General features: G+C 38.9%; 1 protein-coding gene across 2 annotated transcripts in view; it reads left to right on the top strand.

Annotated features, from left to right (window-relative positions):
- Positions 1-14,454, top strand: part of LOC105486455 (NBAS subunit of NRZ tethering complex) — a 390,628-nt gene that overhangs the window by 229,978 nt on the left and 146,196 nt on the right. For both annotated transcript variants that reach the window (XM_011749319.3, XM_071076257.1), the window contains exons 36-38: positions 572-739; positions 3,024-3,137; positions 3,466-3,589. In XM_011749319.3, the coding sequence (XP_011747621.2) occupies positions 572-739; positions 3,024-3,137; positions 3,466-3,589 (406 nt within the window). The remainder of the gene's footprint in view (positions 1-571; positions 740-3,023; positions 3,138-3,465; positions 3,590-14,454) is intronic.

Raw genomic sequence — 14,454 nt, 5'->3', positions numbered from 1 at the left:
AGATTAGTAAATGGAGAGTGAGAATTTCAGCTGATTGCTTCAGGATTGGCAGGAGGTACCACATAATAAACCCATCAAACACTATTAATTACCTACTTGTTTGGACTGAAAACATGCCTTTTACTAGTTAAAGGTTGATTGTCTGAATATTCTACTTCTTTCTCGATCACAGTAGCATTATTCAGATGAATAATTTATTTCTTAATTAACCTAAATAATAAATACTTTAAATGTATTGTCAAGGAAACAAATATGAGTATCTCATGGTTGGGATATTAGATTGGTAAAAAATAAAATACCAATTATTTGCTTTGTAAATATTTTTGAGGGATTATTTAACTCATGCACTATGCTGTTTTTCTCTTCTCCCAATTTTATTTTTATTTTTTGGCAAGTGATTGAGAGAGGAACAATATGTTGATAGTACTCTTTTAACATTTATTTTGTAACAAGCCAAGATTAATGGATTTTTAAATTTATCTGTCTTGATGTTTAATATCTGATCATTTTAAGCAGTCACATTATCACTCTCTTTCCTGTTCTTATGAGAATGCATTTTTGCCCTTGCTAGGATGAAGTAGGTGTTCCAGGTAGCAATTCAGCTGACCTGTTACGCTGGACCACTGCTACCACCATGAAAGTCCTTTCCAACACCACGACCACCACTAAGGCAGTGCTGCAGGCCGTCAGTGATGGGCAATGGTGGAAGAAGTCTTTAACTTACCTTCGACCCCTTCAGGTAAGCAATGCATCTTTCTTCTTAAAATCAATTGCATGGTTTATATAAATTCATTAGCAGTGTTTCAGTTGTTTTCACTGTTACATCTTTATCTTGTCTAGATTGTTCAAACAATCTCTTAAGAAATGTAGGCCTCTCATCAGATAGGGAATGAGTAATCTGTTTTATAGAATGTAATATCAGTACTTGCAAAGGACACTAATAGAGATTTAGGTAAGGCTTGGTTTATATATCAGAATTTAGCGAGATGAAAAGAAAAATTTTCAATGCTTACTTGCTTTTGCTATATTTCTATAGGCTGGTAGTTGAGGAAGAGTGCTAGGAGGCAGATTGGGGGCTCTCAGGAAAGAAAACAGTTGAACAGATTCCTGTTTCCATTCTGGAAGTCAAAGTCAGGGCAGGGAGTTGAGCAACTGAGTTTGCTCTGCATTCTCATACTGCAGTCCTTTAATCTCACACTGGAAAACAAAGAGGAAAAACATACAACTGTTAGCAGTTCGCCTCAAACAAACACTCCTTGTGCATCTCATTCATTCATTCAGCAAATACTTATTAGGCATTATTTTCCTGTCAAATACTGTCCTTATTACTGGGAATAAGAAACACTTCAGTGTTTCTTATTTCAGTCTAATTCCCTTCTCCTGTGGAACTTATATGTCAGCGAGGGAGACACAGAAAATACATATTTGTATAATAATGTAATGGCACGTGATAACAAGCATGACAAAGATTACATAAGCAATGTAGGTAGATCCTGAGGAGTGAAGTTCTGATTGAGATGGAGAAGTTAGGATTTTCAGAAAAGGAGTCACTTTGAGCAGAAATATGATTGAACCAAGGAGAACAAATACAAACCCTAGCTCCCCCGTACTGGGGCAGCACACTTGACATCTGCATAGAACATAAAAGGGGCCAGTGTGGTCTGAGCTGAGTGAACAATGGGGAGAATGGCAGGAGATGAGATCAGAAGGTGGTGGGGAGGCCCATCATTGAAAGCCACATGTAGACTGTGATAACAACTATAGATTTTGTTTTAAGTAAGATGGAAAGCTTTTGGAGAATTTCAGCAATGCTGTTGTATGATCCAACTTTACTTTTACTATGCTCATTTAAGTGCTGTAGAAAGAGAAGAAAAGAGACAGTGGAATCAGTCCTCCCGATGAGAGAAGTGGGTAGTTTGAACCAGGGTAGTGACAAAGGCAGTGAGAAGAGGTTGGTTTGGGGATGTGTTTTTTAGACCTGCTGGTGGTCTGGATGTGGAAGAAAGAGGAGACCTAAGGACGGTGGTCCCTACAGTTGGATAAGTGAAGATGCCGTTTACTGAGACGCTATTAAATCTCAGCTGTAATTTTTATCATTTGCAGTGGCAGCTTCATCGTTTACCTAGACTATGCTTGGCATAAAGTAACCACAGTAAACCTTGGAGGAATGGGTGAATTCCTTTTACTTGCCTTTCCCAGTAAGGAGCTTTGCAATCTATTCGGAGAGAGCAAAACATAAAGACAGTTATCTATAATCTAGGCATACTACAGTTCTTGCTAATCTGCAGTGCTGGTAACAAGTCTTAAAGCCGTGTGTGGGTGGTAGTTGTGAAGGAGATGGGGATCATGAAAGGGACACAGTCATATCATCTTGCATCCATCTGGCAAGGATTCAGCAGGTAAGGTCTGAACTGGGCATGGAAGGAAAGTTAGGATCTCACCGGGCAGTTGGCATGGCAGGACCCTCACAGTGGGAGAAAGACATAGAAGCGGGTAGGATGCATAAAGCGGGCAGTTTGGTTGAGGTGGAAAGTTAGCCTTTAATGTAAGTTAACATTTAAAAACCTCAAATGATATTCCACGTAGTTTAGTTGTTAGGCTGTTGGTTGTTTGCCTCGTTCAGAGCTACTAAAGGATTTTTAAGCAGAGCAGCAACATGGACAAGATGATGTTTTCGAGTGGTTATTCTGACTGTAGTGTAGAAAACTCACCATGTGAACAACATTGACTGCTTCGGTGTTTCTCCTTCATTGAGGTCAAAGTGACCGGGAAAAGAAAAAGGCACTGCGGGGTGGGGTTGATGTGCTGCTCTTCGCATGTAGTAGTTATCCTTTATTCTCTGCTGGGTGTCTGTGACTCTGGCTCTCTTTTTAGGTCATGGGAAGCGCAGGAGGCATTCATCAGTTTCTCCTGAAATCAATCTTTTCTTCCTCCCTCTCTCCCTTCTTTCCTTGCTTTTACTACTTCTACCTCCTTGCCTTCTCTTTCTTTTTATCCATTGTTCTTTACTTTTTTCTTTTTAGGGTCAAAAATGTGGTGGTGCATATCAAATTGGAACTACAGCCAATGAAGATCTAGAGAAACAAGGGTGTCATCCTTTTTATGAATCTGTCATCTCAAATCCTTTTGTCACTGAGGTAAGGACAGTGTGTCTAAGAACATAGATACAACTGTCATGCTGTTGTAGACAGCAGAAACAAAAACTAAAATTTTCCTGAAAATGGGCTTTTTATCTTGGTTCTTACTCATGTTAATCATTGGTTTTTACATGTGTTTTTGGTATATATTATGACACATTATGAGATTAAAATCTGTTTAAAAATGTTTCATAAAAAATATGCTTTAGTTTCTGAGCAGTTATTCAGGTCACCAGAAAGCATAACATCCTATAATTGTGTTTTGTAAGCATATATTTGTAGGACAAAAGGCACCCTATTACATAGTGAAACTGCTTCTTTTATCTAGTCTGGAGGAACCTATGACACTTATCAGCTTGTTCCAGTGGAAAGTTTTGCGGAAGTATTGCTGAGAACTGGAAAACTGGCAGAGGCTAAAAATAAAGGAGAAGAAGTATTTCCAACAACTGAAGGTAAGAGAGAAGGTTCTAGTTCCTTGACAGTGTGTAACTCTAGGTGTACATTGTTAGCCAAGAATGTACGAATGAACAAGAGTTTAGAAAAGACATTTTTCAGTTTGAATTGCATAACTTGACACCATCATTCATTCATTCATCCATTTATTAATTTTGTGTAAAACATTTATTGAGGACCTACTGTTTTCAGGATTTGTACTTATATTGAGGATTTAAAGGGATGAATATCATTCCCATCTTTAACTGGCTAGTTATGTAAAGTGATTCTCATAGTGAATGGAAAAAATGCTCAATAAAATTTATTTCCTGATTTTATGCTTAATAGAATGTAGATCATATTTGATCTTCAGAATTTTCTGCTTGGCGGAATATCTTTCCATGTGGAAATTTTTGAAAAGAATTAAATGCATGCAAGTTTACCAAAGACAGCTTACAATTTATACCTTTTTTCCCTTTAGCCTCCTTCTTTTTAAGGTTCTAGGATAGTTTCTTTGACTGTGTCTTTTCAGTTCCCCCGCTCTCTGCTCTGCCATCCTTAGAGAATATCTCATAATTCAAAGGCTGCTGGAACTTCAGCTATCTTGTCTATATTTCAGATATAAGTGAGGAGGAAAAGGGTGACGGAAAAACAGTTTTCTTGAAAGTCCTATCCACAACTTGCACTTATTATTTTATTACTTATTAGTACTTTTTATTGTATTACTGGCCACCTCTTACTGCCAATAAGCCTGAGCGGTGCTGTCTGTTAACTGAGCACTTTGCTATGTAAAATAAAATTCGGAAAAATGCGTACAAGGAACAGAACTGCTAAATCCCCCCAAAAGCTGATACTATAGTTTATTTTTAGATTTTTTTTCTATCACTACTCACATGCTGCTGGGGCGAGGAGAGGCAAATACCACTTCCCTATCCACTGTGCGGGTCCCTTGAACACTAGAGGTTTTTACTACATTTACCATATTTCTTCGATTCTGAGATTCATGTTTTTCTATCTGTCCCTCCGTTATCAGGGCATGTATCACAGTTATGGATATATTTATGTTTCTTTTCTTCTCCAAAAAGCTATTATTAAATTTATGGCACATCTTACAATTGAAATTGAGTATATATGAAAAGTATAGTCGTGTTTCTCTTTCCCTGTTTAATTATTATTTATTACTTCTTGCTGTTCTTTTCTTTTTATTGTCTTACATCAGTTGGCCCATGGATTAAATATGATTGGTTATCAAGGTAGTTTGTACAGATAGAATCTGAGCCCTTAAGAAAATACGAGGTTGGATGCAGACCTGTTATTTGGCATAATAATGGACTGAAGTAATAACCAGAACATTCGCAAACATTGGTTTATACGATATTTTTATTATTTAGTGTGTAAAGTGTGAGCATACCTTATTTTATTGTTCTGTGCTGTATTGCACTTCGCAGATACAGTGCTTTTTTAAAAATTGAAAGTTGATGGCAATGCTATGTCAAGCAAGTCTATCAGAACCATTTTTTCAACACTGTGTGCTCATTTCATGTCTGTGTCACATTTTGATAATTGTCACAGTATTTCAAACTTTTTCATGATTATTGTATCTGTTACAGTGATTTGTGATTAGTGATCTTTGATGTTACTCTTGTAATTGTTTTGGGGCACCATGAACTGCACCAGTGTAAGATGTAAACTTAATTGATAAATGTGTGTGTTTTGACTGCTCCACTGACCAGCCATTTTCCATCTCTCTCCCTCTTCTCGGGTCTCTCGGTTCTCTGAGTCACAACAGTATTGAAATGAGGCAAGTTAATAACCTATAATGGCCTATAAATATTCAAGTGAAAGGAAGAGTTGCACATCTCTAAAGTAAAAGCTAAAAATGATGAAGCTTAGTGAGGAAGCTGTGTTGAAAGCTGAGAAAGACTGAAAGCTAGGCATCTTGCACCAAATAGTTAGCCAAGTTGTGAATGCAGAGGAAAAGTTCTTGAAGGAAGTTAAAAGTGCTGCTCCAGTGAACACACAGATTATAAGAAAGCAAAACAACCTTATTGCTGGTGTGGAGAGAGTTTTAGTGGCCTGGATAGAAGATCAGACCAGCCACAACATTCCCTTAAGCCAAAGTGTAATCCAGAACAGGTGCCCTTTACTGCCTGTAATTCTGTGAAGCCTGAGAGAGTTACGGAAGCTACAGAAGAAAAGTATGAAGCTAGCAGAGGTTGGTTCATTTTGAGAAATTGCCACAGTCACCACAACCCTCAGCAACCACACTCCTGATCAGTCAGCAGCCATCAACATTGAGACCCTTCAACTGCAAAAAGATTAGGACTTACTCAACGCTCAGATGATGATTAGCATTTTTTAGCAATGAAGTATTTTTCAATTAAGGTGTATGCAGGATTTTCTAGATATAATGTTATTGCCTGCTGATTACACTACAGTATAGTGTAAACATAACTTTGATATGCGCTGAGAAACCGATTAATTTGTGTGATACAATTTATTGCAATATTCACTTCATTGCAGTAGTCTGGAACAAAACTCACAGTATCTCTGAGGCATGCTTGTACATGTATGTGAATTTGAATACATCTCATGTAAAAGGTGTGGTTTACAAAAAGGCAAAATAATGGAAGCACATGGTTAAAGGTCTTAAAGATGGCTGCTTTCTTGGAGTAGACCCGCTGAAACTGATTGCTCAGTGTATTGAGGCTGCTGATCTTTTTGAGTGCTGTTTTTGGAGAAATGTTGAGTATGTAAGCAATTAGGCCCTTCAGAGGTGCATATTTCTGGGTTAGTCAGCCTCCTCTTCATAGAATCCTTACAGTGCTCAGCCATCTTTATGGTAGTTGATAACTAAATGATGAGACATCAAAATGATCTTGAGAAGTAAAGCAAATAGTGAGATTTTCTTGTGGAGCTTTATGGAGTGGGGGAAACATACTTGAAGATGATCAGGGATCTCTTCCAGTTCCCTTTCTAACCGTGTGGACATTATTCACTGGAGGAGAGGTCCTCGAGCCACCTGTGTGCTAGGCCCTGTCCTAGGAACTTGGAATAGAAAGTTGGAGACATTGTCCCTGTCTTCAACGGGCTTATGAAAGAGTTGGGGAGACAGACAGATGTGTGTGTGATCGGCACTATGACAGGCAAACCCAGAGGCACTGGGATGGTAGAAGTGGCAGCTGAGGGAGAAGGTGTTGTGAAGAGGCTTTCTGAAGCAGCCGATATTTGACTTGGACTTGGAAGGATGAATAAGGGAGGAAGTGGATAGAGAGGTGGGTTTGGGGCAAGAAGAAATGGGATATTTTAGGAAGATGGAGTAAAATTCATAGAGGCAAAGAAGATTTAAAAATTTATGATTTTTCAGGGATTTGTAAGCTATTCCAATACGTGGAGAGGAAGGGTATGTGTGGCCAGCCAGTGGAGAGATGAAGCCATAGTAGGCTGAGAAGAAATGCAAGGCTTTGTGAGTGAATTTAAACATTTTGAAGGAACCCTCTATCAAAAGCTGTAGGGATTTCAAGCAGAAGAATATCATTCCATTCTTCTTTGCTTCCATTTTCTTATCTATAAAATGAGCATAACAGCCTGAATGTTCTGTCCTGGGCTGTTGCTCTCCAGTGGCACCCTGATGGGCTCCCACATGTGTGCCTTCGCTCAGACTGGTCCCCTGACCTGCATGATTGTCCTCACTACCACCTTGCCCTGCAGTCGATCCAATTCAGATTTCACAATTTTTTCAAACTTACCTCTGTAGTTCTCCTTCCTGGTTACACTTTAGAATCTCTTAGGAATTTTTTTTTTTTTTTTTTTTTTTTTTTGAGATGGAGTCTTGCTTTGTCCCCCAGACTGGAATGCAGTGGCAGCGATCTCCGCTCACTGCAAGCTCCGCCTCCCGGGTTCACGCCATTCTCCTGCCTCAGCCTCCTGAGTAGCTGGGACTATAGGTGCCCACCACCACGCCCAGCTAATTTTTTTGTATTTTTAGTAGAGATAGGCTTTCACCGTGTTAACCAGGATGGTCTCGATCTCCTGACCTCATGATCTGCCCGCCTCGGCCTCCCAAAGTGCTGGGATTACAGGCTTGAGCCACCGCACCCGGCAGGAAATTTTTAAGAAATACTGTGGCCCTAGAATCTGTTTTAGGTGATTTTTTTTTTTTTTCCCCAGAAACTCTGGAATTGGGCCTAGGTTTTTTTGTTTTGTTGTTTTGTTTTGGTTTGTTTGTTTGTTTTGAGACAGGGCCTTGCTCTGTCGCCCAGACTGGAGTGTAGTGGCATGATTGTGACTCACTGCAGTCTCAACCTCTTGTGCACAAGTGACCCTCCCACCACTGCCTCCTGAGTAGCTGAAACTACAGGTGCGCACCACCATGCCAAGCTAATGTTTGTTGTTGTTAATGTAGAGACCGAGTCTCCTCATGTTGCCCAGGCTAGTCTCAAACTCCTGGGCTCAGGCAATCCTCCATCTCAGCCTCCCAGACCACGCCTGGCTCATACATCAAGTGTTTTCTAGAAAACCTCAGGGGATTCAGTTGTGAAACCATAGTCAAGACTATTTGGAAAGTTTCACTTCAGATATTAGATTCTCCCCAGCCTCGTGTGTCCATTCTTCATACTGAGACTTAACTGTCTGAGCTTCTCACCAGGCAGCACAGAGAAAGCTCCCTATGTCTTTTATGGCTGTGTGTGGTCTCTTCAACTTAAGGTTCAAACTCTGAGTAGCACATCTACTTCTCACTCTTTTATCCTCACAGCTGTGAGGATTTTCTATGTGGTAGGTGCACAATGAATGTCTCCTCACCATGATGAAAGTACAGCATGTCTATCGGAGTCACTGGGCCAGTGAACTGAGCGTATGCTCTTAGTGTGTCTGCATCCTAGTGTGTGTACTGTTCCTAGTCATGTCTGTGGGATTTTAAGGGCCTGCAGTGATTTTTTGTCTGCCCTGGTGTTTCTTGAGATTATATTTTCTGACAATCAGATTTTAATATTTCACCAGAGAAAGAATCTAAGTCTATTAAGGAGTTAAAAATTTTAAATGTCATTGAATGATAAAAACATTTCAGAGCACTTACGATTTATATTAAGAAAACGTATTACTATACCATCAATATTAAATATAGAGGTGATTTTAATAATAATCTCTTTTATTTACATTTGGGTTTATAATTTATGAAGCATTTTCATATTCCCTATCACATTTTGTATATTTTGATAATTCCAATATATCTGGAACAGTTACCTTTGGCTATTTTATAGTATCAAATATTTGTCAGAAACTCAGCAGAATTGAAGAGTGATGTAGGTTATAAATGACACAGATTAAAAATTGTGGTAAAAAAGTAATTCTTGACTTTAGTTTAGAAGTAGGTCATAATACAAATTAAACTTCCTAACATAATCTGACTTTTTAGAACTTTTTAATAAAGTTGATGAAAAGATTTTTATGGAGACTAAAGAAAATTGGTCATTATTTATTTAGCTAAATGAATGATTTAATGGCTAATGATTTCAAAATCAATAATAAGGGCAACTTTCCTCTGTGAGTTTCATTCTGGAATTAAATATATCAGAGTGCTTTCCAGAGGCACTTACTTTGCACATAATTAGCCCTTGAAGGCTTAAGCAGTTTTATTTTATTTTTTATTTTATTTTATTTTATTATACTTTAAGTTCTAGGGTACATGTGCACAATGTGCAGATTTGATACATAGGTATACTTGTGCCATGTTGGTTTGCTGCACCCATCAACTTGTCATTTACAATAGTTATTCCTCCTCATGCTATCCCTCCCCCAGCCCCCGACCCCCTGACAAGTCCTGATGTGTGATGTTCCCCACCCTGTGTCCAAGTGTTCTCATTGTTCAGTTCCCACCTATGAGAGAGAACATGCGGTGTTTGGTTTTCTGTCCATGTGATGGTTTGCTGAGAATGATGGCTTCCAGCTTCATCCATGTCCCTGCAAAGGACATGAACTCATCCTTTTTTATGACTACATAGTATTCCATGGTATATATGTGTCACATTTTCTTAATCCAGTCTGTCATTGATGGACATCTGGGTTAGTTCCAAGTCTTTGCTATTGTGAATAGTGCTGCAATAAACATATGTGTGCATATGTCTTTATAGTAGCATGATTTATAATCCTTGGGGTATATACCCAGTAATGGGATCTCTGGGTCAAATGGTATTTCTGGTTCTAGATTCTTGAGGAATCGCCACACTGTCTTTCACAATGGTTGTACTAATTCACACTCCCACCAACAGTGTAAAAGTGTTCCTATTTCTCCACATCCTCTCCAACATCTGTTGCTTCCTGACTTTTTAATGATCGCCGTTCTAACTGGTGTGAGATGGTATCTCATTGTGGTTTTGATTTGCATTTCTCTGATGTCCAGTGATGATGAGCATTTTTTCATGTGTCTGTTGGCTGCATAGATGTCTTGTTTTGAGAAGTGTCTGCTCATATCCTTTACCCACTTTTTGATGGGGTTGTTTGGTTTTTTTCTTGTATATTTGTTTAAGTTCTTTGTAGATTCTGGATATTAGCCCTTTGTCAGATGGGTAGATTGCAAAAATTTTCTCCCATTCTATAGGTTGCCTGTTCATTCCAATGGTAGTTTCTTTTGCCGTGCAGAAGCTCTTTAGTTTAATTAGATCCCATTTGTCAATTTTGGCTTTTGTTGCCATTGCTTTTGGTGTTTTTAGCCATGAAGTCCTTGCCCATGCCTATGTCCTGAATGGTGTTGCCTAGGTTTTCTTCTAGAGTTTTTATGGTTTTAGGTCTAACATTTAAGTCTCTAATCCATCTTGAATTAATTTTTGTATAAGGTGTAAGGAAGGGATCCAGTTTCAGCTTTCTACATATGGCTAGCCAGTTTTCCAAGCACCATTTGTTAAATAGGGAATCCTTTCCCCATTTCTTGTTTTTGTCAAGTTTGTCAAAGATCAGATGGTTGTAGATGTGTGGTGTTATTTCTGAGGGCTCTGTTCTGTTCCATTGGTCTATATATCTGTTTTGGTACCAGTACCACGCTGTTTTGGTTACTGTAGCCTTATAGTGTAGTTCGAAGTCAGGTAGGGTGATGCCTCCAGCTTTGTTCTTTTTGTTTAGAATTGTCTTGGCAATGCAGGCTCTTTTTTGGTTCCATATGAACTTTAAAGTAGTTTTTTCAAATTCTGTGAAGAAAGTCATTGGCAGCTTGATGGGGATGGCATTGAATCTGTGAATTGCCTTGGGCAGTATGGCCATTTTCACTATATTGATTTTTCCTATCCATGAGCGTGGAATATTCTTTCACTTGTTTCTGTCCTCTTTTATTTCGTTGAGCAGTGGTTTGTAGTTCTCCCTGAAGAGGCCCTTCACATCCCTTGTAAATTGTATTCCTAGGTATTTTATTCTCTTTGTGGCAATTGTGAATGGGAGTTCATTCATGATTTGGCTGTTTGTATGTCTGTTATTGAATGCTTGTGATTTTTGCATATTGATTTTGTATCCTGAGACTTTGCTGAGTTGCTTATCTGCTTAAGGAGATTTTGGGCTGAGACAATTGGGTTTTCTAAATATACAATCATGTCATCCCAAAACAGACAGTTTCACTTCCTCTTTTCCTAATTGAATACCCTTTGTTTCTTTCTCTTGCCTGATTGCCCTGGCCAGAACTTCCAATGCTGTATTGAATAGGAGTGGTGAGAGAGGGCATCCTTGTCTTGTGCCAGTTTTCAAAGGGAATGCTTCCAGTTTTTGCACACTCATTATGATATTGACTGTGGGTTTGTCATAAATAACTCTTATTATTTTGAGACACATTCCATTAGTACCTAGTTTATTGAGAGTTTTTAGCATGAAGGACTGTTGAATTTTGTCGAAGGCCTTTTCTGCATCTATTGAGACAATCATGTGGTTTTTGTCATTGGTTCTGTTTATGTGATGAATTATGTTTATTGATTTGCGTGTGTTGAACCAGCCTTGCATCCCAGGGATGAAGCCCACTTGATCGTGATGGATAAACTTTTTGATATGCTGCTGGATTCGGTTTGCCATTATTTTACTGAGGATTTTCACATCGATGTTCGTCAGGGATATTGGTGTAAAATTCTCTTTTTTTGTTGTGTCTCTGCCAGGCTTTGGTACCAGGATGATACTGGCCTCATAAAATGAGTTAGGGAGAATTCTCTCTTTTTCTATTGATTGGAATAGTTTCAGAAGGAATAGTACCAGCTCCTCTTTGTACCTCTGGTAGAATTCGGCTGTGAATCTGTCTGGTCCTGGACTTTTTTTGGTTGGTAGGCTGTTAATTATTGCCTCAATTTCAGAGCCTGTTTTTGGTCTATTCAGAAATTCAACTTCTTCCAGGTTTAGTCTTGGGAGGGTGTATGTGTCTAGGAATTTATCCATTTCTTCTAGATTTTCTAGTTTATTTGTGTAGAGGTGTTTATTGTATTCTCTGATGGTTGTTTATTTATGTGGGGTTGGTGGTGATATCCCCTTTATCATTTTTTATTTTGTCTATTTGATTCTTCTGTCTTTTCTTCTTTATTAGTCTTGCTAGCAGTCTATCAGTTTTGTTGATCTTTCCAAAAAACCAACTCCTGGATTCATTGATTTTTTGAAGGGTTTTTTGTGTCTCTATCTCCTTCAGTTTTGCTCTGATCTTAGTTATTTCTTGCCTTCTGCTAGCTTTTGCATTTGTTTGCTTTTGCTTCTCTAGTTCTTTTAATTGTGATGTTAGGTGTCGATTTTAAATCTTCCCTGCTTTCTCTTGTGGGCATTTAGTGCTTTAAATTTCCCTCTACACACGCCTTTAAATGCGTCCCAGAGATTCTGGTACCTTGTGTCTTTGTTCTCATTGGTTTCAAAGAACTTATTTATTTCTGCCTTCATTTCATTATGTATCCAGTAGTCATTCAGGAGCAGGTTTTTCAGTTTCCATGTAGTTTTTTTTTTTAGTGGTTTTGAGTGAGTTTCTTAATCCTGAGTTCTAATTTGATTGCACTGTGGTCTGAGAGACAGTTTGTTGTGATTTCTGTTCTTTTACATTTGCTAAGGAGTGTTTTACTTCCAATTATGTGGTCAATTTTAGAATATGTAGGAAGTGGTGCTGAGAAGAATGTATGTTCTGTTGATTTGGGGTGGACATTTCTGTAGATGTCTATTAGGTCTGCTTGGTCCAGGGCTGAGTTCAAGTCCTGGATATTCTTGTTAACCTTCTGTCTCATTGCTCTAATATTGACAGTGGGGTGTTCAAGTCTCCCATTATTATTGTGTGGGAGTCTAAGTCTCTTTGTAGGTCTTTTAGAATTTGTTTTATGAATCTAGATGCTCCTATATTGGGTGCATATATATTTAGGATACTTAGCTCTTCTTGTTGAATTGATCCCTTTACCATTATGTAATGGCCTCCTATGTCTCTTGATCTTTGTTGGTTTAAAGAGTGTTTTGTCAGAGACTAGGATTGCAACCCCTGCTTTTTTGTTTTGCTTTCCATTTGCTTGGTAGATCTTCCTCCATCCCTTTATTTTGAGCCTATGTGTGTCTCTGCACGTGAGATTGGTCTCCTGAATACAGCACACTGATGGGTCTTGACTCTTTATCTAATTTGCCAGTCTGTGTCTTTTAATTGGGGTGCTTAGCCCATTTATATTTTAGGTTAATATTGTTATGTGTGAATTTGATCCTGTCATTGTGATGTTAGCTGGTTATTTTGCCCATCATTTGATGCAGTTTCTTCATAGCATCAATCGTCTTTTACAATTTGGCATGTGTTTGCAGTGGCTGGTACCAGTTATTCCTTTCCATGTTTAATGCTTCCTTTAGGATCTCTTATAAGGCAGGCTTGGTGGTGACAAAATCTCTCAGCATTTGCTTCTCTGTAAAGAATTTTGTTTCTCCTTCACTTATGAAGCTTAGTTTGGTTGGATATGAAATTTTGGGTTGAAAATTCTTTTCTTTAAGAATGTTGAGGCCGGGCGCGGTGGCTCAAGCCTGTAATCCCAGCACTTTGGGAGGCCGAGACGGGCGGATCACGAGGTCAGGAGATCGAGACCATCCTGGCTAACATGGTGAAACCCCGTCTCTACTAAAAAATACAAAAAAAACTAGCCGGGCGAGGTGGCGGGCGCCTGTAGTCCCAGCTACTCAGGAGGCTGAGGCAGAAGAATGGCGTGAACCCGGGAGGCGGAGCTTGCAGTGAGCTGAGATCCGGCCACTGCACTCCAGCCTGGGAGACAGAGCGAAACTCCGCCTCAAAAAAAAAAAAAAAAAAAAAAAAAAAAGAATGTTGAATATTGGCCCCCACTCTCTTCTTGCTTGTTGGGTTTCTGCCGAGAGATCTGCTGTTAGTCTGATGGGGTTCCCTTTGTGGGTAACCTAACCTTTTGCTCTGTCTGCCCTTAACATTTTTTCCGTTATTTCAACCTTGGTGAAACTGACAATTATTTGTCTTGGGGGGTTGCTTTTCTTGAGGAGTATCTTTGTGGTGTTCTCTGTATTTCCTGAATTTGAATGTTGGCCTGCCTTGCTAGGTTGGGGAAGTTCTCCTGGATAATATCCTGAAGAGTGTTTTCCAATTTGGTTCCATTCTCCCCATCACTTTCAGGTACACCAATCAAACTTAGATTTGGTCTTTTCACATAGTCCCATATTTCTTGGAGGCTTTGTTTGTTTCTTTTTACTCTTTTTTCTAACCTGATCTTCTTGCTTTATTTCATTAATTTGATCTTCAATCACTGATAGTCTTCCACTTGTTCGAATTGGCTACTGAAGCTTGTGTATGCATGATGAAGTTCTTGTGCCATGGTTTTCAGCTCCATCAGGTCATTTAAGGTCTTCTCTACACTGTTTATTCTAGTTAGACATTTGTCTAACCTTTTTTCAAGGTTTT

This window comes from Macaca nemestrina, chromosome 13, assembly GCF_043159975.1.
Source record: "Macaca nemestrina isolate mMacNem1 chromosome 13, mMacNem.hap1, whole genome shotgun sequence".
Lineage (NCBI taxonomy): Eukaryota > Metazoa > Chordata > Mammalia > Primates > Cercopithecidae > Macaca > Macaca nemestrina.
This window is presented reverse-complemented; position numbering and strand designations above follow the sequence as displayed.